This window comes from Chlorocebus sabaeus, chromosome 20 (assembly GCF_047675955.1).
Source record: "Chlorocebus sabaeus isolate Y175 chromosome 20, mChlSab1.0.hap1, whole genome shotgun sequence".
Classification (NCBI taxonomy): Eukaryota; Metazoa; Chordata; class Mammalia; order Primates; family Cercopithecidae; genus Chlorocebus; species Chlorocebus sabaeus.
The window spans coordinates 2,071,621-2,093,416 of NC_132923.1; the positions used below are offsets into that span (position 1 = coordinate 2,071,621).

Genomic DNA, 21,796 nt, shown 5'->3' on the forward strand with positions numbered 1-21,796 from the left:
AGGTTGCACTGAGCCGAGATTGCGCCACTGCACTGTAGGCTGGCAACAGAGGGAGACTCCATCTCAAAAAAAAAAGAAAAGAAAAAAAAGAAAAAGTTACTTTCCTACCCTGGCTCATTTCTCATATCTCATCTGAAATCACCTTTCCCCCACAGACACTGGAGATGGCTCCAATTCCTTCCAGATATTGATCAACCTCCTTCATCTGGCCTTCATGACCCTCACCATTCATGATTACTCACTACTCCTTCTCTTTCCCAATATCCGCTTTTTCTCATGTGGCAAAATGTGCAGAGACAAAAGTGATCTCAGTCGGTTCCTTGCAAGCTGAACTTGGACAGGTTAATTAACCTCAAATAGCCTGAATTTCCTCACAGGGTTAATTAGCAGATCAAATGGTACAATGAGCTGGAAAATACTTTGAAAAGTGTAAGTCGCTGTGCAGTGTGAAGTGTTGTGCAGTACTGTGGAGGTTGGGGGTTATGCCAGGGGTAAGCTTGGAGTCTCTAGACCCATTCTGAAAAGACTGTGGGTCACAAGTAGGACTGGCAGCATCTCCTGAGGTTTAAATTCTTCCAGGCAAATATTTCTCATAACTCTGAAAACAGGACAGGCATTGACAGGGCCTTGACCACCACCCATGCACTTGAGGGAGATGACCCGGCATTTGGACCCAACTTATTTCCCTTTGCCTTACCTACCACTAACCCATCTGGCCCTCTAAGCTCCCACTTGCCCCAGACACCATGAAAATTCACTGTTTCTATAAAACCTTCCATTAGGAGCTTCACACGTGCCTAGTCATACCATCCATTCTGCATATTTGGCTTTTCAGCTATGCTAATTCCCATATGCATGTACTGGATTGGTGCTGTCTGGATTGGTGACTATCTGGGGACACCCAGGTTCCCCTACAACCCAACCTTGGTTCAATCGTCAAACACAGAAGGCCATGCTGATACAGAAGTCATTTCTTATGTTTCCAAATATGCCTAGACTCCCAACACACTAGTACCTGCTCCATCTCCATCCTCAGAGCACCTGGAGGTCAAAGGTTTTATCCCTCCCCCAGCCATAGTCAACGTTTATCCCTCAGTCAGCAAAATAGCCCTGAAGTCCATTAGACTGTGAGTTCTGGAACTGAAAAACTGTACCTAGTGCTTAGTAGAGACTGAATAAATATATGATAAATGAATGAATGAATAGAGTCCAGTCCATGGCAGCTTTATTGGGGGTTCTCCCTTCCCATATTTTAGCTGGAGTTGGGGATGGGGAAAAGAAGAAGGGTGGGACAAGAGAGTGAGACTAGAATATAAACATCCGTGAATAGCATCTGAGCATTAGTCTTTAACGGGGAGGAGGAATCACTGGTGTATATTAATTTAGGGCACAGGATCATTATAGGGGTAGGACCAGCTGATGTTAATGGCATGCAAGCATATGTGATGCCAACCATGAGGGCTGGAAGAACCAGAAGCTGAAGAATATGACCGCATCTATTCTAAAGCTACTGTGGTGGTTTCTCATGCTTCAGAGTCTCATAAGTTTCCTGGTTCCTGGTGCTCAGGCCCTGGAGGTGGGAGTCAAAGGGTGATCAGGAGCTGGAGCCCATCAGGGGCCCCTCCCACCTCCACAGGCCCCGCCCCTTCCAAAGATCGCTCAGAATCCCACCCTCTTCTGCTGACTTCCCGGGTAGGGGAGGCAGGCACACTTACCGTGTAAACACCATCTGATTTCTGCAGAGACAAAAGAAGCAAAGCATTAGAGACCCACAGCTTCTCCAGGGCCCCAGGGAGGCATGGGGCGTGGGCGGCCAGCCACCTTGGGCTAGAGGGCACTCACATGGATGCTCTGGACCATGGATGCCTATTTGCCCACATGGCTACAAGCACACATATACACCCGACATACCACATCCAAGTCTCTCACATATTATTTGTCACTCTATGCTTGATTCTTCCCTGTCACCTGCCGAATATTTTACTGCTGGCTTGGCTAGGTAAGGTGGGAGGGAGGCCTCTGAGGTGTATGCAGATCAGCACCTGAGAGGCATGCCCTCCCAGAGGCCCGGAACCCCAGGCTGGAGCCCCAGAAGGGCTGAAGGTCTGAAAAGCTGTTGACACCAGGTGTGGGAGGGTCCATACCTCATAGCTGGCTATAGCTGCCTTTCGCACTTGGATCTGGAATGGGGGAAAGGTTATTAGAAAAGGGGAAGTTAGTGGCCCATCCCCCTTCCCTGCAAACTTTGTCGGGGAGCCCCTTTTATTCCTTCTCTTCGAATCCTTGCTGCTGCCCCCCTCCCACTTCCCCTTCCAGCCCCTTACCCCTCCCTACCCAGCGCTACCTTTAGTCGACAGTAGAGGAGGGTGAGGACAATTCCATACAGAAACAGGATGGCATCCAGGATATAGCAGAGCTGAGGCTCTCCCAGGGCCGCTGAGGGGATAGAGGGTGCCCGTGGGGTCAGGGGCATCAGGGAGGATCTCGTACTCAGAGGAGAGAAGGGAAGGGGCTCTGGGAGGTAGGACAAAGCCTGGAGGGGGGCCGTCTAAGGGAAGAAATTCTGTTTCTCTCTGGCCTCCCACTGCCCTTACCTTTCCCTCTTCTCCCCCACCGTAGGGTCGGGCTAGGATGGGAAGTGTGAGGGTTCTATTGAGATGGGACTTATGTGGACTAATAATTGAGGCCTTCCCCCTCAGCCCCCAACCTTTTCTTTTTAGCATTGTGGGTTTCTCAGGCCCACATTGAGCAATTTATCCACCTCAAGGGACCCATCTGAGTCCACCCGACTGAAACAAAAACCTCAGCCGAGAGGGGTAGTGGGAGGGAGAGGCAGTGGCAAATTTCAGTGAAGAAACCACAGAAGTGTCTCTAAGTCCTGTGACCTGTGGCTGAGGGCTGGACAGGAAGGATGTGAGCTGGGGAAGGGAGAGAAGGCAATTACTCTGTCATTGGTCATCTCCTAGCCTCAGCCTTGTTGCTTTCTGTCCTGCCACAAGACACTTAAATATGTAATAAAAATTAAAAAAAAAAAGTGTCTGTTTTTCCCAGACCGTACAGATACCTTTGGCCCTGAACACAAGGCTGGGGGAATGACCACAGCTATATGGATACCAGCTCCTGTTACTCTGCCTTATTACTCACTCTCTGGGCCTCTGAGAGGGGAAGTTTTGTGCAATTTAAAAAAATCAAATCAAGTCTGGGCTCCAGAGACTGCTCTCACCCCCTATCAGAAGACCAGTAGGGAACATGTGACTAACGCCGGTCAATTACTGACATCGGTCAAGTACTTTTTATTCTGCAACATTCTTTCACACGCATGATATTGCACAAATCTTAAAACTACCCTGTGAGGGAAACATCATCATTGCCGTTTTATGGGTGACGAAACCAAGGCTCGGAAAAGCTAAGTAACTCACTCAGAGCCACAGAGTTAAGTGACAGAGTTGAACTCAAATGCAGGTTTTCTGCCTCTAAAGCCCATGCTTTCGTTTCGGCCTCAGCGGGCCTCCTCCCTCCTCATCCCACAGCAGCAGACCAGTGGTTAACTTAATACTTGCTCCCACCTTCTCAGCTAGGCTGCTGGAATTCCTCCCCAGTCATTGTCTTTCAATTTCCACAGTTTCCCTGAAGCTTACTGACCTCCTCCTCCCCGACACCCAGCTGCCACCAACACACACACACACACACACACACACACACCCCAACCTGGCACAGACAACCCAGAGTGAACAAAGAGTGGGAATTCTTAGATAGTGACTGGAGCCGTAGAGCTGCAGAGACCTTCCCATTTCTGCCTCTATTTCTCAGCTCACGCTCAGGTCTCTGGAACTGGGCATCTCATGCCGCCCATCCTCATATCAACTGCTGACAGAATGGAGCATTAGCAATGACCCATAGAAAAAGCAATCCCGTCTGTTTGTCTTGGCTATATCCTTCCAGGCACAAGAACAGATTCCTACCTTCCTAAAGGGTTCTCTGTATCTCTCTCTATATATATATAAATATATATAATTTTTTTTTTTTTTTTTTTTTTGAGACGGAGTCTCTCTCTGTCGCCCAGGCTAGAGTGCGATGGTGCGATCTTGGCTCACTGCAACCTCTACCTCCTGGCTTCAAGTGATTCTCCTGCCTCAGCCTCCTGAGTAGCTGGGATTACAGGCGCCAAGGGTGCTTTGTATATTAAACCAGCTAGAGATCAGCTCCCAGCAGACAAGACCAAATGCACCCCATGGGAAACGCTGATCATGGGAAATGAAGCTTGTCACCAGACCAGCTCTTCATGCCATACAACCAGACCCTTCCCCTGCCACTTTCTATCAATGCTGAAAAGAGAAAAGTCAACCAGGCACAGTAGCACTTTCGGAGGCTGAGGTGGGAGAACTGCTTGAGGCCAAGAGTTCAAGACCTATGTGGCCAACATAGCAAGACCGTCTTTTTAAAATAATAATAATAGCTGAGTGCAGTGGCTCACACCTGTAATCCCCAGTACTTTGGGAGGTCGAGGTGGGTGGATCACTTGAGTCAGGAGTTCAAGACCCCCCTGGTCAACATGATGAAACCTGGTTTCTACTAAAAATACTAAACTTAGCCGGGCGTGGTGGCGGGTGCCTGTAGTCCCAGCTACTCGAGAGCCTGAGGCAGGAGAATCGCTTGAACCCAGGAGGTGGAGGCTGCAGCGAGTAGAGATTGCGCCACTGCACTCCAGCCTGGGTGACAGAGCAAGACTCTGTCTCCAAAATAATAGTAATAATAATATGAAGAAAAGTCTGGAATGAGGTAAGAAGGCAACAAGAAAGAAGCAACTATGAGTCTGGTGCCCTGGGTTGGGGCTGGATAGGACTGGCCTCAGGGTTTCCCTATGCCCACCTGCCCACTGTCAGTCTTCCTTCATCTGTGTTTGACTCGGCCCTCAGACCCATGCTCTGGATTTCCACCCTGGAACCAGCTCACGCTATCCTCACCAAACCCTCTTACCTGCTTGTTCAACCAAAAGGAGTAAGAGCAAGACCACTGCTGGAATCATCTTGGGCTGGAGATCGGCTGTTCTGACAGAACTGTGCAGCTGTGCTCAGCAAGCAGTTCCCTGACCACAGAGTCCCCCCCTTCCTGCCACGCCTTCCCCCACGCTTTGGCCCCTTCCCCTTCCTGCGCAAGAGACCGGGCGGCTCCCGGAAGGGCCAACTAACGGAGTTGGGAGATCTGGGCTCTTAAGTGTCAGCCCTTCAATGACCAACTCCTAACCCATAGAATGAGGAGACTCTCACACTCAGGAAAGACTGTCTACATCTGCCATTTCCAACTCCACCTGGTTCAGAGATTTATCTGTGCTAAACTGCCCGTCAACATTCCCTCAGACCCCACTATAACCCTTTCCCTCCCAACTGGAACTTTACCCCAGGTCTTGATTGGAGTGGTTTACCAATTTATGTGGGCACTGAGAAGGTTTGGGCAAGGAGGGAACTAGGGGAAAGAGGAAACGGGGAATAGAGAAGTGGAAAGGACAAGAGTCAGAGAAGGGGGTGGAGACGAGCAGGAAAAATTGCAAAGACCTGACTGAATCTAACAGGAATGGAGGGTTAATGAACACTCTTAGGTTCACAGTCCAAGTGAAGGACGCTAAGATACTGAGAAACACATACCAGAAGTTTAGGCCTAGGGGCCGCAAGACGGCTAATTTATTATAATTTCTCCTTTTTCAGTACATGCACAGAAAGCCTGACAGCCAAGTGTACATGAACATGTACACACACACACACACACACACACGCCAATTTCCAGTGAGGGACAGGCTCCACAGAAGAAGCTGATACGCAGGGGGTATCAAACGCTGCTCCCCTGCTCACCGATCTACTTCTCCAAATACAATATCTTGGGTACCTAGGTGATAGGATGGAGGGAAAAAGTGGTGTTACTTATCTTCCTGTTGTGAGGCAAAACAAACAGACAAACAAAGTGGTGTTACCCAAGATCCAGAACCTGTTACTGTGCTCAAGAGATTGAGGACCCAAGGCCATGCCATGGCCTATGGTGAACAGGAAGTGTTCTCTTTCTATCCCCAGTGGGCGTCCCCAACTCCTTTGTCTAGGATACCTCTACTACACAATAGGCCTCGTACCTATGATGGCAACGACATCTGCCAACATGTGTCCCTTAGACATCTTGTCCAAACCAGCCTAGGGAGATTGAGATGGCAACAATGTTAGGTAAGACTTGCAAGGTGGGAGGAGAAAGAAGAGTTCAAAAAAACCTCAACCAAGGTCAAGTTTAATTAAATGGAGTTAAAGTTACTGGGATTGATTCTTACCAGATGGGCAAAACCAGGAGCCTTGATCTTGCATCGATAAGGGCGGCTGCTGCCATCAGATACCAGGTATACCCCAAACTCTCCCTGTTCAAGGAAGAAGGTTGGGTGTCTCTATTAACAGGAAGAGTGTTTTTCTCTGCCAACAAAACCTCTATTCATCCTCCTGTTTTCTCTCTCATTGATAAATGTGTCTTGATAAACATCTAATCTTTAGGTACCTACTCTACATATGGTCTTTTCCTTCCCCTCCTCTCCTCACCTTGGGAGCCTCAATGGCAGTATATGTAGCTCCTGGAGGAACTTGGTAGCCCTCAGTATACAACTTAAAGTGATGAATCAGTGACTCCATGGAAGTCTGAAGAGAGGAAAAAGAAGCATCAATAAACCAAATCCAAACTCTGTCTCCTAGGCCTTCCCCAGCACAGAAAATAATCTCTACCCTCTGGGAGACTAAAGCCACATGTCAGTCAGTAAACAGAGAGGATACAGAATAAAACAGGAGAAATATGGAAGATTAAGAATCTCTCATATGGCCATGCGCGGTGACTCACGCTTGTAATCCCAGCACTTTGGGAAGCCAAGGTGGGCAGATCACGAGGTCAGGAGTTCAAGACCAGCCTGGCCAACACAGTGAAACTCCGTCTCTACTAAAAATACGAAAATTAGCTGGGCGTGGTGGTGGGTGCCTGTAATCCCAGCTACTCAGGAGGCTAAGGCAGGAGAATTGCTTGAACCCAGGAGACAGAGGTTGCAGTAAGCTGAGATCACACCACTGCGCTCCAGCCTGGCGAAGAGCGAGACTCCGTCTCAAAAATAATAATAATAATAATAATAAAAATTTAAAAATAAAAAAAGAATCTCTTATTATACAGTGAATTCTCTATAAAAAGAAAACTGGGTTGGGCGTGGTGGCTCATGCCTGTAATCCAAGCGCTTTGGGAGGCCAAGGCAGGTGGATCACCTGAGGTCAAGAGTTCGAGACCACCCTGACCAACATGGTACAACCCTGTCTCTACTGCATACAAAAAATTAGCTGGGCATAGTGGCACATGCCTGTAATCCCAGCTACTTGGGAGGCTGAGGCAGAAGAATTGCTTGAATCTGGGAGGTGGAGGTTGCAGTGAGTCAAGATTGCATTCCAGTCTGGGCAATAAGAGTAAAACTCTGTCTCAAAAAAAAAAAAAGAAAGAAAACTGAAAGATAGGATTTAATTCAAGGATATTCCTCCCTAGCCACTGGCCCCTTTCCAACACCCCACACTTTCCCCTCCCCACAGCCAACCTTCATCTCTGCTCGCTTAGGTGGAGACACTTTGGCATCATCAACCTTGATCTCCCCAGGAGGCATCTTGTTTAGACACTGTGTGATAATTCTCAGGGACTGGCGCATCTCTTCCACCCGGCACAGGTACCTGAAGTAGATGAGACAGAGCAAGAGAACAGTCAGAGGAGCAGGTATGGGGCTGGGAAGGATGCCCTTTGGCCAACCTCAAAAGGGTTAAGTCAACTCTCACCACTCTTTTCTCCAAGTACAGCATCTCTGCTTGGCTTGGCCACCCATATGAACCCTGCAGTTTTTTTTTTTTTTTTTTTTTTGAGACAAGGTTTCACAGCTTACTGTAGCCTCGAACTCCTGGACTCAAGTGATCCTCCCATCTCAGTCTCCAAAGTAGCTTGGATTACAGGCATGCACCACCAGATTCAAATATTTTTTGTAGAGACGAGGTTTCACCTTGCTGCCCAGGCTGATCTCCAACTCCTGAGCTCAAGTGACTGCCCGCTTTGGTCTCCCAAAGTGCTGGGATTATAGGCATGAGCCACCATGCCCAGCCCCCTGTAGTCTTTTGCTTCTACTCTTGGGTGCTTCCCTAAACCCTCTCCTTATTTTCTCAGAACATGGCCTGTAGTATTTATTTCTTTAATTACCTCCTTAAGCACTTTTTGGACCACAGAATGGGTGAGAGTCAAATGGACAAACAAAAATATACAGCAGCTACCAGTTTCAAAAAATAAAACAAACAGACCAACAAAAAATACACAGTAACAACTCTGACTCAGGGTGAGAAAACAGGAGGATAATTTGTTTTTGTTTTTGGTTTTTTGTTTTGAGACAGAGTCTCGCTCTGTTGCCCAGGCTGGAATGCAGTGGCTCCATCTCAGCTCACTGCATCCTCCACCTCCCAGGGTCAAGCAATTCTCCTGCCTCAGCCTCCCAAGTAGCTGGACTTACAGGCATGCACCACCACACCCGGCTAATCTTTTGTATTTGTAGTAGAAATGGGGTTTCACCATGTTGGCCAGGCTGGTCTTGAATTCCTGACCTCAAGTGATCCACCCATCTTGGCCTCCCAAAGTGCTGGGATTACACGTGTGAGCCACTGCGCCCGACCCAGGAGGAGAATTTGAAGCTTAGAATCTACTAGAAAGAACATTGGATCAGGAGGATTCTAGTCTCAACCACTCCTGCAGAATAATCCTAGCTAATCCCTAACTTTTATGCCTCAGCTTTCTCAGTTATAAAATGCAGCCAAAGCTAGCTCCATCTAAGAAAAGGATAATGTAAAGATTTTAAAATGCCATAGGCTGGGTATGGTGGCTCACGCCTGTAATCCCAACACTTTGGGAGGCTGAGGCGGGTGGATCACCTGAGGTCAGGAGCTTGAGACCAGTCTTACCAACATGGAGAAACCCCGTCTCTATTAAAAATACAAAAATTAGCTGGGCATGGTGGCGTATGCCTGTAATCCCAGCTACTCAGGAGGCTAAGGCAGGACAATCACTTGAACTGGGAGGCAGAGGTTGGGGTGAGCCGAGATTGTGCCACTGCACTCTAGCCTGGGCAACAAGAGTGAAACTCCGTCTCAAAAAAGAAAAAAATAAGTAAGATTCCATATATGTGACAGTGTTTTGAGAGTAACCTCATCAAACACACACAAGAGCTCCCACAGACACTGAGAAGTAGGGTAAAGAAGGAAGTGGCAAAGAGAAGAGGCAGGGGAAACTAGCTGGATGATCAGCCGAGAAAGGATTGGGGCCTTACCTATCATAGCAGTCCCCTCGAGAACCAACAGGAACATCAAAGTCAACCTGGTCGTAAACATCATAGGGCTGGGTCTTCCGCAGGTCCCACTGGATGCCTGAGCCCCGAAGCATCACTCCACTGTGGAGAGCATAATGGGAATAAGCGCCGCTCTCCACAAACTAAGTAAGGAGGCTCATTCTTCCTTAGGCTCCCCTGTTGCTCCTTCACATTCAGGGTATGACTAGGAGGATGCCAACAAGTCTTAAAAGACAAGATATTAGGCTGGAACTCCCCCACTCCCATCCCCACTCCTAAGGAGAGAAGTTGTATTCCCCTCACCTAAAACCATAGTTAAGTGCTTCTTCTGCTGTTACAACCCCAATGTCAATTGTCCGATTTCGCCAGATCCTATTGTTGGTCAGCATCTATTGATCGAGAAAACTGGTATGTTAATACTCTTCCTTACACTTTTCAAATATCTCTGTATTTCTTTACAACTGGGGAATAAAACCCCACAAGCACTTCTTGTGGGGGAAAGAGAGATTTTTCCCATTGACTCCTAGCTTACCTCCTCCAACTCATCAAGCCGAAGAGAGAAGTTCTTAGAAAACTCATAAATGTCATCCATAAGCCCAAGGGGAAGGTCCTAGAAGCCAAACGGAGGTGCTATTGAACATGGCATAGCCTCCGCTGAGGACAGCCAGCTCAGCATCCCCTCCCCCAGGGCTACAGGCTTGGAGTTTCCATCATCCAGCACTGCCCTCCAGTGGCCACAGGGAAAATAGGCCTGGGCTGGACGTCTGGGGAAGCCGGGGACCTGCTCACCTGGTGGACTCCTCCTGGCCGGATATAAGCAGCATGCATGCGGGCTCCAGACACTCGCTCGTAGAACTCAAACATCTTGATAGAGCATGCTGGGAATCAGTGTCAAAGTCCCAGGCCCCCAGGTCCCATGACGGCCTACACCTCCAACCTTCTGCCTTCTTGTGCCCAACCAACCCCTCATGATACAGTCTCTACAAATATAACCCAAGTTAAACATACCTTCTCCCTCTAAATGTTCTCCCATGTTCTCTCTTCTTTTAATCTCCTGTCTCCTTTATACCTTCTCTACTTCCTGCACTTCCTTCCCTATTCCTATCCTTTCCTCCCTCCCTTACCTTCTCCCTTTCTTCAAACAGCCAGAAGAGAGGGGTCATGGCCCCAAGATCCAGGGCATGTGTGGTCACAGCCATGATGTGGTTCAACAGCCGTGTGATTTCTCCAAACAGCACTGTAAAGACAAGAAGAAGACCGTATATAGGAGCCAAGCACTGGGGCAGACAGAGAGGTCTGGGCAGAGCCTGGGGTCTGAACACTAAGCTTGGGTTCAACGTGGAAGTGGTGGAAAAGGCACTGTGCTATGCTCACAGTGGGCCGTGCAAAAAGCCAGGGGGCCATACCTCGGATCCACTGTGCCCGGGGAGGGGGCCGGATGTTTAGCAACTTCTCCACAGCTAGAGAATAGGCCTGTTCATTACACATCATGGACACGTAGTCTAGCCGGTCAAAGTATGGAAGGGCCTGGGAAGAGGGAATAATGCGGGTCACATCTAACAGGCTCAGGAGCCCACAGTCTAGTTGCCTGAAGCCTTGCTCTCAGTGGGCACCAAAAGTTGGTGCTGCATAAGCCTTTCTAGTTTTAGGAGCCCCAATAAGGCAGGTAAAATATCCCCCAAACCAGTAGTATGCTGGTAAATGTTGAAAAACTGGCTCTCCAAAGTGAGGGAGGACTCTGATTTGTTGTGTTTGCCAATTTCCGTGGTAAAACTACTCCCACAATGGCCAATTTTAAGTTACCAATATCATGTAACTGAATGCAGCACTGGGAAGGGTACCACACTATTATACAGTATTTTCACCATACAGACACATTCAAAGCAAATACCTCAAGGGCAGAGCATAGTACAATGTGGTAAAACATTATTGTACAATGATATATCAAGTAATGAGCTTTGAATATTTAATGTTACCTTTGCTTTTAATATAATGTATTAAATCATAAGTTTATATAAATTAATTTCTAACAATGGCTGTGTTCAACAACTGGCTCACAAAACCCCTGAAAATTTCACAACTGCACTCTTGCAAGCCAGTATGAGCTAGCTCCAGGATACCACTGTCAAGAGTCCTCAGCTGGGCACATGGCTCACACCTGTAATCTACTAAAAATACAAAATTAGCTGGGCGTGGTGGTGCATGCCTATAATCCCAGCTTCTTGGGAGGCTGAGGCAGGAAATATCACTTGAACCCAGGAGGCAGAGGTTGCAGTGAGCCAAGATTATGCCATTGCACTCTAGCCTAGGCAACAAGAGCAAAACTCCATCTCAAAAAATAATAAAAATTAAAAAACTGAGATACTGGCCGGGCGCAGTGGCTCACACCTGTAATCCCAGCACTTTGGGAAGCCAAGGCAGGTGGCTCATGAGGTCAGGAGTTTGAGACCAGCCTGGCCAACATGGTGAAACCCTGTCTCTACTAAAAATACAGAAATTAGCTGGGCGTGGTGGTGGGCATGTGTAATCCCAGCTACTTGGGAGGCTGAGGAACGAGAATCGCTTGAACCCGGGAGGTGGAGTTTGCAGTGAGCCGAGATCACGCTATTGCACTTCAGCCTGGGCAACAAGAGTGAAACTCCGTCTCAAAAACAAACAAACAAACAAAAATTAGCCGGGCATGGTGGTGCATGCCTGTAATCCCAGCTACTCCGGGGGCTGAAGTAGGAGAACTGCTTAAACTCAGGAGGCGGAGTTTGCAGTGAGCCAATATCATGCCACTGCACTCCAGCCTGGGCGACAGAGCAAGACTCCGTTTCAGGGCAAAAAAACAAACGAACAAACAAAAAACCTGACATACTGAAGGAGAAAGGCAATCAGTCTTAAGAATATCTGGGCCGGGCGCGGTGGCTCAAGCCTGTAATCCCAGCACTTTGGGAGGCCGAGACTGGCGGATCACGAGGTCAGGAGATCGAGACCATCCTGGCTAACACAGTGAAACTCCATCTCTACTAAAAAATACAAAAAAACTAGCCGGGCGAGGTGGCGGGCGCCTGTAGTCCCAGCTACTCGGGAGGCTGAGGCAGGAGAATGGCGTAAACCCGGGAGGAGGAGCTTGCAGTGAGCTGAGATCCGGCCACTGCACTCCAGCCTGGGCAACAGACCGAGACTCCGTCTCCAAAAAAAAAAAAAGAAAAAAAAAAAAAAGAATATCTGGGGCCGGGCGCGGTGGCTTAAGCCTGTAATCCCAGCACTTACGGAGGCCGAGGTGGGCGGATCACGAGGTCAGGAGATCGAGACCATCCTGGCTAACACGGTGAAACCCCGTCTCTACTAAAAATACAAAAAATTAGCCAGGCGTGGTGGCCTGTAGTCCCAGCTACTCGGGAGGCTGAGGCAGGAGAATGGCGTGAACTCAGGAGGCGGAGCTTGCAGTGAGCTGAGATCTGGCCACTGCACTCCCGCCTGGGCGGCAGAGCGAGACTCCGTCTCAAAAAAAAAAAAAAAAAAAAAAAAAATCTGGGAGGGGTTAAAAAAAATATATATATATATAGAGAGAGAGAGAGAGAGAGAGAGAGACAGTCTTGCTCTGTTGCCCAGGCGCTGGAGTGCAGTAGCACCATCCTGGCTCACTGCAACCTCTGCCTCCCGGGTTCAAGTGATTTTCCTTCCTAAGCCTCCCAAGTAGCTGGATTACAGGCACACACCACCACACCTGGCTAATTTTTGTATTTTTAGTAGAGATGGGGTTTCGCCTTGTTGGCCAGGCTGGTCTCGAACTCCTGACCTCAAGTAATCCACCCTTCTCCACCTCCCAAAGCGCTGGGATTACAGGCGTGAGCCACCACACCTGACCAGAGTGAGGTATTTAAGGAAGACAGAGCACCAGGTAGAAATGGTCCTTCCTCCAGAATGCCAAAATGCTAATTCCTAGCTGTCTGCTGAACCAGCTTCAGCTTCCAGGAAGAGGGTGGAGCTAAGATGCTACTAGTTGGGACAGCCTGTTCTTATTCTGATGTCACTGTGACAGGGGCTAATGCTACAGGGGTTAACCCATAGACTCCGGGACCAGAAAATGTCATCACTGAGACTCTCTTGGGGAATCACATTCTAGTCACTGTTCACCCCGACACTGGGCTGGATCTAAATCCTAATCCTACCATCCTGTTATCAGGACCTTTCTTCATGAAGAAAAAAACTTCAGATTCCTATTAGAGATCCAACTCCTTCAAATCTGACCCTCATCATTTGGGTCATACAGTTCTCCTAAAAATGACAAACTCTGTCATAAACCCCCTCTCAGTTGCTCTGACTCATTGAATGTTTTGAAAACAAACGTAGACAGCTGGAAGATACAAGAATCAGCTGTTAATCTTAGCGAGTTAACGTCTCTCTTCTCTTTCCCTGCCCCTAGGGACACTGGCTTTGACGCACTAGTCTAACGTAAGAGCAGGGAAACTGAGGCACTCAAGTAATGGCAAAGGGGCCAGCCAAAAAGTCAGCCAGAGAAAAGCTGAGTGTAGCTCCAGCTTCAAAGCACTGCTGCTGAATAAACCAATTCCTGATGACTCAAGCGTCCCCTGCCACTTCCCTCCATCCACCCAACCAAGAGTAACCTGAATGGGTTACTCCTCTCAACACCCTCTTCCCCTCAGGTTTTAAGGGGAGCAAACTGGCAAAGCCCCAGGCTAAAGCAGCCCCAGATCCCACCAAAAGGCCCCTGTTCGCCCCCCACACCTGAAGATAGGTCTTGTATTCAATGAGCTTCTCAGTGCCTCGGTGCAGGAGCCCAATGTGAGGATCACACTTCCGCACCATCTCCCCACTCAATTCCATCACTAGTCGCAGGACACCATGCGCTGCTGGGTGTTGGGGCCCAAAGTTCAGGGTCATGTTCTTCACCATTGTGTCTTTTGGAGGGTCCACATCTGAGAAATAGGAAATAGTTCAGAGCCAAATGGTTATTCCCTTGGGATCCCCCAAAAGACAGCAGGGAGTTAGCCTCTTCCTATAGATCTTCTAACTCACCATTGCATACTTTGTTAATTTCCTAATCTCCACTATAACCAGAAGAGGACCGTTAGATGGGAAAAAGGAAGATCTAAACTTTCTGATGACAGACATCATGAATCTCACTCACTCTGTGTGTCCTAGAATACCTTTTTTTCATGGTTCATAGTTGGTGTGCATAGAATATCTTTTTAATAATAGATAACACTTATATAGCTTTATTATGTGCCAGGCACTACCTTAGACACTTTAATTGATTTAATTCCTACAACAACTGTTATAAGTAATAAGTACTATCATTATCTCCATTTTATTGGATAAACTGAGGCCATGGAGCTTAAATGACTTTTCCAGGATCACAAAACTAGTAAGTGGCAGAACCAGGATTTTAACCCAACCTGTTTAGCTCCAGGATCCAAATATCTTAACTACTATGATATACTGCCCTCCAAATGTATCCAATGAATGGCCAACCAGTCAGGAAATGTATGCCTAATGCTTACTCCCACTAAACAAACTTTTACCCTCAAGAAGCTTACTTTTTTTTTTTTTTGAGACAGTCTCACACTGCGCCCAGACTGGAGTGCAGTGGCACCATCTCGGCTTACTGCAAACTCCGCCTGCCAGATTCAAGCAATTTTTCTGCTTCAGCCTCCAGAGTAGCTGGGGCCACAGGTGCACGCCACCACGCCCACCTAATCTGAAGCTTACATTTTAATTTGGGAAAGAAGTACATGTGAAAAACTACGAACAGAGGTCAAATTTATAAGTAACCAAGAAAGTGCCTTAGCCATTAAGTTTTTTAAAAAAGGAAAGAACACTGGGAAGATTTCATGTAGGTAGGATCTGAGCTTAAATACAGGAAATGATTTAGATAGCTAGAAGGGAGAAGAGGCATTCCAGGCTATGAAATCAACATGGGCCAAATCTTAGAAATAAGGAAGTAAACATCCGTGCAACCCTTATTGGGACTTTCCAAGAGAGGGATGATAAGTATTGGGACAAATTAGGGGGCAGTGATTCAATTATCTGTACATATCATTAATAACAATGAACACTTATAGGGGACTTACATGTGCCAGGCACATGTTATCTCATTTAATCCTTAAAATAATGCTATAAATAGGTGCTTTATTCACTGGTAAATTGAGAGTTGAGATTTGAAACCAGAGCCCACCTTATCCACCAAAATTCTTCATCATGGGCTTTGGAGTCTGACAGACCCAAAGAGTACAAATCTGCCTGTGTGCCCTTAACTTTTTTTTTTTTTTTTGGAGACAGTCTTGCTCTGTCACCCAGGCTGGAGTGCAATAGCACGATCTCGGCTCACTGCAACCTCCACCTCCCAGGTTCAAGTGATTCTTCTGCCTCAGTCTCCTGAGTAGCTAGGATTACAGGTGCATGCCACCACGCCCAGCTAATTTCTGTATTTTTAGTAGAGGCGTGGTTTCACCATGCTGGCCAGGCTGGTCTTGAACTCCTGACCTCAGGTGATCTGCCCACCTCAGCCTCCCAAAGTGCTAAGATCACAGGTGTGAGCTACCGCGCCCAGCATTTAATCAAGTTTTAATCTCCCTAGACCATACTTTCCTCACAACTGGGGTAATAGTTTCATAGAGCTGTTGTAAAGATTAAACAAAATAATGCATACGAAAATGTTTGGTAAATGGTAAGCACTCAGCTATTGTTACTGTAAGTTTGTAGAAAGTAACTGCAAGTGTCTGAAGGTTTTTGAGCAAGAGTATGAATAACATGGTAAAATAATGTTTGGGGAAGATGAAGGTGATGACATTGTATCGGATATATAAAAAGGGGACAACATCAGTGGCAAAAACTCAGTAAATAGACTCCTAAAATAATCAGGGTCTAATACAAGATAACTCTGAATAAGAATGATGGCAACGAAAATTAAGAAGGAGAGATGAACAGATATGAGACATTATGAAAGAATCTACATGGTTTGGTAACTTACTGGACATAGACATGGAGGGCAAGACAAAACAGCCAAAGATGACTAAAAAGTTTCAATCCTGAGGGATTAGGGGAATGAGGGTCCCAATGGTCAAAATCAAAAGTCAAAAGGAAGAGCTAGTTTTGATAGGAAAAAAATGGTTTGTATTCACATAGGTTTCATTTGGGTACCAACAGGAAGACCACCACCGTGTCTGGAGAGGGAGATAATGTAGTGAACCTTACATGTATTGAACATGGGAAAAGCTGGCATTAAGATTTACATTGATAGGCCGGGCGCGGTGGCTCAAGCCTGTAATCCCAGCACTTTGGGAGGCCGAGACGGGCGGATCACGAGGTCAGGAGATCGAGACCATCCTGGCTAACACGGTGAAACCCCGTCTCTACTAAAAACACAAAAAACTAGCCGGGCGTGGTGGTGGTCGCCTGTAGTCCCAGCTACTCGGGAGGCTGAGGCAGGAGAATGGCGTAAACCCGGGAGGCGGAGCTTGCAGTGAGCTGAGATCCGGCCACTGCACTCCAGACCGGGCGACAGAGCGAGACTCCGTCTCAAAAAAAAAAAAAAAAAAAAAAAAAAAAAAAAAAAAAAAAAAAAGATTTACATTGATAAGGACTTTTGGGTATTTACTGGGACCCATTCTTTATTTTCTTCTGCAACATCCTTCCTTTCCTTCTCTACTTCACAAATACCTGTTGTTATCACTATTATGTCTCTTGAATTTCATCGTGAAAGAAACAAACAGGATAGGGGCTAAAACTTGCCTAAGACAGAGAGTTCAAGAGCACTTAGAAATCAGCTGGAGGCCAGGCATGGTGGCTCAAGCCTGTATCTCAGCACTTTGGGAGGCTGAGTTGGGAGGATTACCTGAGGCCAGGAGTTTGAAACCAGCCTGGTCAACACAGCAAGACCCTGTCTCTACAAAAGGAAAACTTTCAAAATTAGCCAGTTGTGGTGGCACAGGCCTGTTGCTGCGGCTTTCTGGGGAGGCTGAGACAGAAGGTTGCCTTGAGTCCAGAAGTTCAAGACTACAGTGAGCCACTTTCCCACCACTGTACTCCAGCCAGGGAGGCAGAGGGAGACCCTGTCTCACAAAAAGAAAAGGAAATCAGCTGGGGGCAGGGATGGGTGTGGGTTGGGACGGCAACTCTGATCACTCACCATTCCAAGGTGGAGGCTTCCAGTGGGCTGTTTCTTTGCTTGGGTACATAACAGCTCCCCCAAACTGCTGTGCCCATTCCACATCTGGCTGCCACTGCCGAGCACCTCTGGGGAGTTAAAGACAAATCCTAGACAAAGGGCCTGAACAGTGTGTGGTTCCCGTGTTCCCATTTACTCTCAAGGGGACCCCAGGAAGGATGTCCTGTTTTTTTGTTTTTTTTTTTTTTTTGAGACGGAGTTTCACTCTTGTTGCCCAGACTGGAGTGCAATGGCGCGATTTCGGCTCACTGAAACCTCCGCCCAAGTTCAAGCGATTCTCCTGCCTCAGTCTCCCAAGTAGCTGAGATTACAGGCATGTGCCACCAAGCCCGGCTAATTTTGTATTTTTAGTAGAGATGGGGTTTCTCCATGTTGGTCAGGATGGTCTCGAACTCCCGACCTCAGATAATCTGCCAGCTTAGGCCTCCCAAAGTGCTGGGATTACTGGCGTGAGCCACCGCGCCCGGCCAGTGTCCTGGATTTTTTTAATGCCAAGTCACTGATCTGAAGTTAATGTAGCTTCGGCAAAATAAGCTGGAACTCTAAAGGTTCAATTCCTACTAAAAAATTATTCCTGGAATAACTTCACCCATCACCCCTGGGCATGCAAGGTTGGAATCCTAGCTTCTTTATATTTTCATCGTATTGATATTATCAACCAGGTGAACATGAACGTGAGAAAAGTGTTTATTCAAGGTCAACGACAGAGACAGCGAGCATTCTGGCTCTTTGGCTGAGTTTTACTCAGGTACAGGAGAGGTGCATTCAAATTACGGAAGCTAAAAAGCAGAGTCTCCCACTCCGCTGATTTCACCTCTGGACTGAACGAACTCTAGACCCTCTCCCCTCCCTCGCCAGAGTGGGCGCCACCGCATCTTGTAGCCCAAGAAATCAGGGATGGACAATGGGGTCACAGTCTTGGGTTATTCTTTTCTGGGGGAGTAAAGCGTCCCCAACCTGAGAAACCCTAGCCTTGGAGAACGTGTGTCGAGGGCTGCCCTCGATCTCACCTGCTGGGCTGAATCGGCAGTCGGACTCCAGCCCCAGGCCGCAGGACCTGGGCCGCGACGCCCCGGAGGCCGCACAGAGCCCTCAGCGCCGCCATCTTACTCCGGCTGCAGACTGCGGGAAGGTGAACCGGGCGGAAGTGACTCCAGCGCGCCTCCTTGTTGGCTTCTCACCTATTCGCACAGTGAAGCCGCCCTTTTGGAAGCTGGCAGGGTCGTTTACCGTCGACCTGACAACATCCGGGTCCTGTGACTCGGCTTCACTTGCGTTTGGATAACGGTGATAGCCATCATCTTTACTGAGGGCGGTTCCTCCCACAGCTCCTGGCTGGCTTTTCTAGGAGCGAGCAAGGGAAAATTGCCGTTCCTGCGAGGGGCAAATACTTCGTGCTCTCTCGCCGAGCCCGCTTGCGTATCTCGGAAACGTGCGGCCCTTCTTTTCCTACTCCCTTCCGCCTTGGCCGCCCTCCCGCTTTAGTCCTGCTCTCGGATTGTATCTGAGCCCTGCCCTTATAGGGTAGCCTCAGGCTTTGCCAATTACCTTCCCATCACTGAATCCAAAAGATCGGAGTCGGGAAAGCCAGCTAATTTCCAGATGTCCTAAATTGAGATTGGAGAAAGGAGCCTAAGTGGGGCTGGGCGGGTCTGAGAGCTCCCGCCAAACCAAAACAAAAAAGAATAGGATTGCCAAGGCCACCAGCATTGGTGGTGCGGAGGGGAGTATCGGGGTGTGTAGGAGCCACCTCATCCCACATGGGGGAATGGAGTCCTCTGGGTGACCCTGACATCCGCCAGGCTTCCCGAACCTACAGAATCATAGACCCAGGAAGCGCCCTTAGAGATGCCTCACACCCCACTTCCGTCCTGCGTCAGCCACTTTTCCCTAACGTCTTTCTGACCCTGCTGTAGCCCTCCTGGGTAATGGCCAACAGCATGGAAATGTAGTAGCACCAGGAGTGTGATCCCAATGCTGTGTGGACAAAGACTTTTCCAGCCTTAGAGACTAGTTCCTGTTTTCTCCCTCTGCCTCTAAGCCCAACTCCAGCTGGGCCACCCACCCGTAGAGTCTGTACAACTCTCCAACTCTGAGCCTGGAAAGACGCCTTCCCCAGATATCCCCTAGACAGGATCCCTGGGACACAGCCCACCAGCAGCGCAGCAGGGTGAGGCAGACAGACCAGGAAGCAGAGACGGAGGAATTCTTCACTGCAGAGAAAGAGGGGAAAGCCAGACTTCTGGCCTGGGAATTGACCTAATGGGAACTGTACCAAAGGGTGGGGCCAGATCCTTGGCTGTGGGAACTGACCAGGACCTGGGCTAGACAAGGGAGCTGCCACAGAGCCAGGGCAGAGGTTTGGTCCCTCTGCTCTCCCCATTCCTTGCTCTTTCCCTGGGTCTTCTTTCTGTCTATTGTTGAAACACAGCAAATGTGGCCATGGTGGTGGGGGATGGGAAGGATTGCATTTATTTGCCTTGATCCAGCCTGGGAGAAGTCAGGATAGACTCTGGGTTGCTTGGCCCTGGGGGCAGCTTGAGCTGGGACTGGCATGGGGGCTCCTGAGGGGCTGCCTAGGACACTGCAGCTTTTGTGCCTTCTCCTGGCTGCCAACACCCCCACACACACTGCTGCAGCCACTCTAAAGCCCTTTGTCTTTCACTGCTTAGTCACCCCCTTTGTCCTCATCTCAAATAGGGGAGTGGAAAGGGGCAGTAGAGTTCTCTGGTGATAGCTCCTCTTGCCCCTGCCCCTTCTGGTCTCCCATCCCTTGTCTGACTCCTCTAGTCCCAGCCCCCTTGGCTTAGAACCAGGGTCAGGCAAGTGGTGGGTCAAGAGGTGGGTCTGGCAGTCACAAGGGGGTGGGTGATCCAGGAAGTGACAGGCACCAGGGCAGGTATTACCGACCTGAGCAGAAAGGGAGGGGGAAAGGAAGTATTCTGACGGATATGATATGCGGAGGACAGGAGGTGACAAAGCAGAGTTAATAGGGGAATAGAGGCAGTAGGAGGTGGTCCACTTCTGGGAAAGGAAAGGGACTGCTGACTGCACTCTCCTTCCTGGGGATTTCCTGGGGAAACAAGCAGCGAGAGGATGGGGTGAGCAGAAATTGCCCCTACTTCTGAACCCTTCCTTGCCCTGAGAGTTCACACCCAAGACCTCTTTTGCGAGTTCCCTCCTATCCAAAGTCAAAGGAATAATTTGCTTCCTTCCCTAACACCACCTCTTCCTCCCCAGCCACTCTCCCACCCCAGGCAATGGATTTCTCCCAGTACCCTAATTTCCCTATAAGCACAATGCTGCCTCCACCCCCTCCCTGCCACAGGGAGAATTAAAAAGAAAAGATTACTAGATATTCCAGGAACCACTGGGTTCTCAGAGCAAGGTGGGGTGGGTGGTGGGAGCCAGGTGGGGATTCCCCCAGACTGATACTGGATGAATCTGGGTTCCTGAGAGCAAGTCTTGCCTATGCTGGGGGCTGGCTGACTTGAGGCTGGGGGAGGGTTTAGGGCAGTTGGGAGTGGGTAGGAGAAGGGCCAAAAGCCTGGGGGAAGCTACTGGGAGCTGGGCCAGGGAAATGGGGAGTCAGGAAGTGGGGAGGGGGAACCCTGGGGGGAAACGGAGGCGGAATGGATGTTCTGGGCTTTGGAGGGGGTGGGTAGTGGTAACTCAGGAAGGGGGATCCTGAGGGAGAGAAGGGACGTTAGAAAAGAGGAGGTGCCACCCTGGATCAGCCTATAAAAGGAAAAGTCGTTAACCCCTCCTGCCTTGTCATCTGCCGCCTCCAGTACGTTCATTCCAAGCAGGATCATCCTACCTTTGGGCAGTCAACTCCCTGATCACTGTCTCCTTGCCTCCCCCATTGCTCTGCCTCTTTTACTCTTCCCAGTTGCTCAGTTCTATCCTGAGCCATGTCAAGTTACCTCCTTTCTTTGTTCTTCCCTCTTGATGTCTCCTTACCTGTTCCCTACCCTCTTTTCTCAGGCAGTTCACTCAGTCCCCGCAGCCCTGGAAACCAGCCACTAGGGCCAAAGGGCAGCATGAGGGAGCCTTGAGAAAAGAGAGGCCATGCTAGGTTAGACTGTAAGAGCAGAAATTCTCCCAGGACCGTGATCCTATCTGTGCATGCTGGCCAGGCCCTTTCCCTCACTCTCTGCCTCTCCTGGGGCTCTGTCCCACCAAAAAGGGAAAGAGACAGCTGAGGGCTGATTGTGGAGTTTGGGAAAAGGCTATGTCATCAGCTGGCCCAG

The 21,796-nt window shown here is 48.8% G+C and overlaps 2 protein-coding genes across 2 annotated transcripts; both read right to left on the minus strand.

The window, feature by feature from the left end:
- Positions 1–1,208: 1,208 nt before the first annotated feature.
- FCER1G (Fc epsilon receptor Ig) lies at positions 1,209–5,106 on the minus strand. Its single transcript, XM_007976413.3, has 5 exons — positions 4,978–5,106; positions 2,345–2,436; positions 2,145–2,180; positions 1,716–1,736; positions 1,209–1,570 (listed from the first exon to the last, which is right to left on the minus strand). The coding sequence occupies exons 1-5, from the start codon at positions 5,024–5,026 to the stop codon at positions 1,508–1,510; spliced, it is 261 nt and encodes an 86-aa protein (XP_007974604.1). The 5' UTR covers positions 5,027–5,106; the 3' UTR covers positions 1,209–1,507.
- Positions 5,107–5,648: 542 nt separating this feature from the next.
- On the minus strand, positions 5,649–18,888 carry NDUFS2 (NADH:ubiquinone oxidoreductase core subunit S2). The gene is made up of 14 exons (XM_007976410.3): positions 18,554–18,888; positions 17,505–17,611; positions 14,102–14,292; positions 10,771–10,891; positions 10,489–10,601; positions 10,154–10,228; positions 9,897–9,974; positions 9,668–9,753; positions 9,347–9,466; positions 7,589–7,718; positions 6,567–6,662; positions 6,308–6,391; positions 6,119–6,176; positions 5,649–5,880 (listed from the first exon to the last, which is right to left on the minus strand). The coding sequence occupies exons 1-14, from the start codon at positions 18,646–18,648 to the stop codon at positions 5,843–5,845; spliced, it is 1,392 nt and encodes a 463-aa protein (XP_007974601.1). The 5' UTR covers positions 18,649–18,888; the 3' UTR covers positions 5,649–5,842.
- Between the last annotated feature and the right edge of the window lie 2,908 nt (positions 18,889–21,796).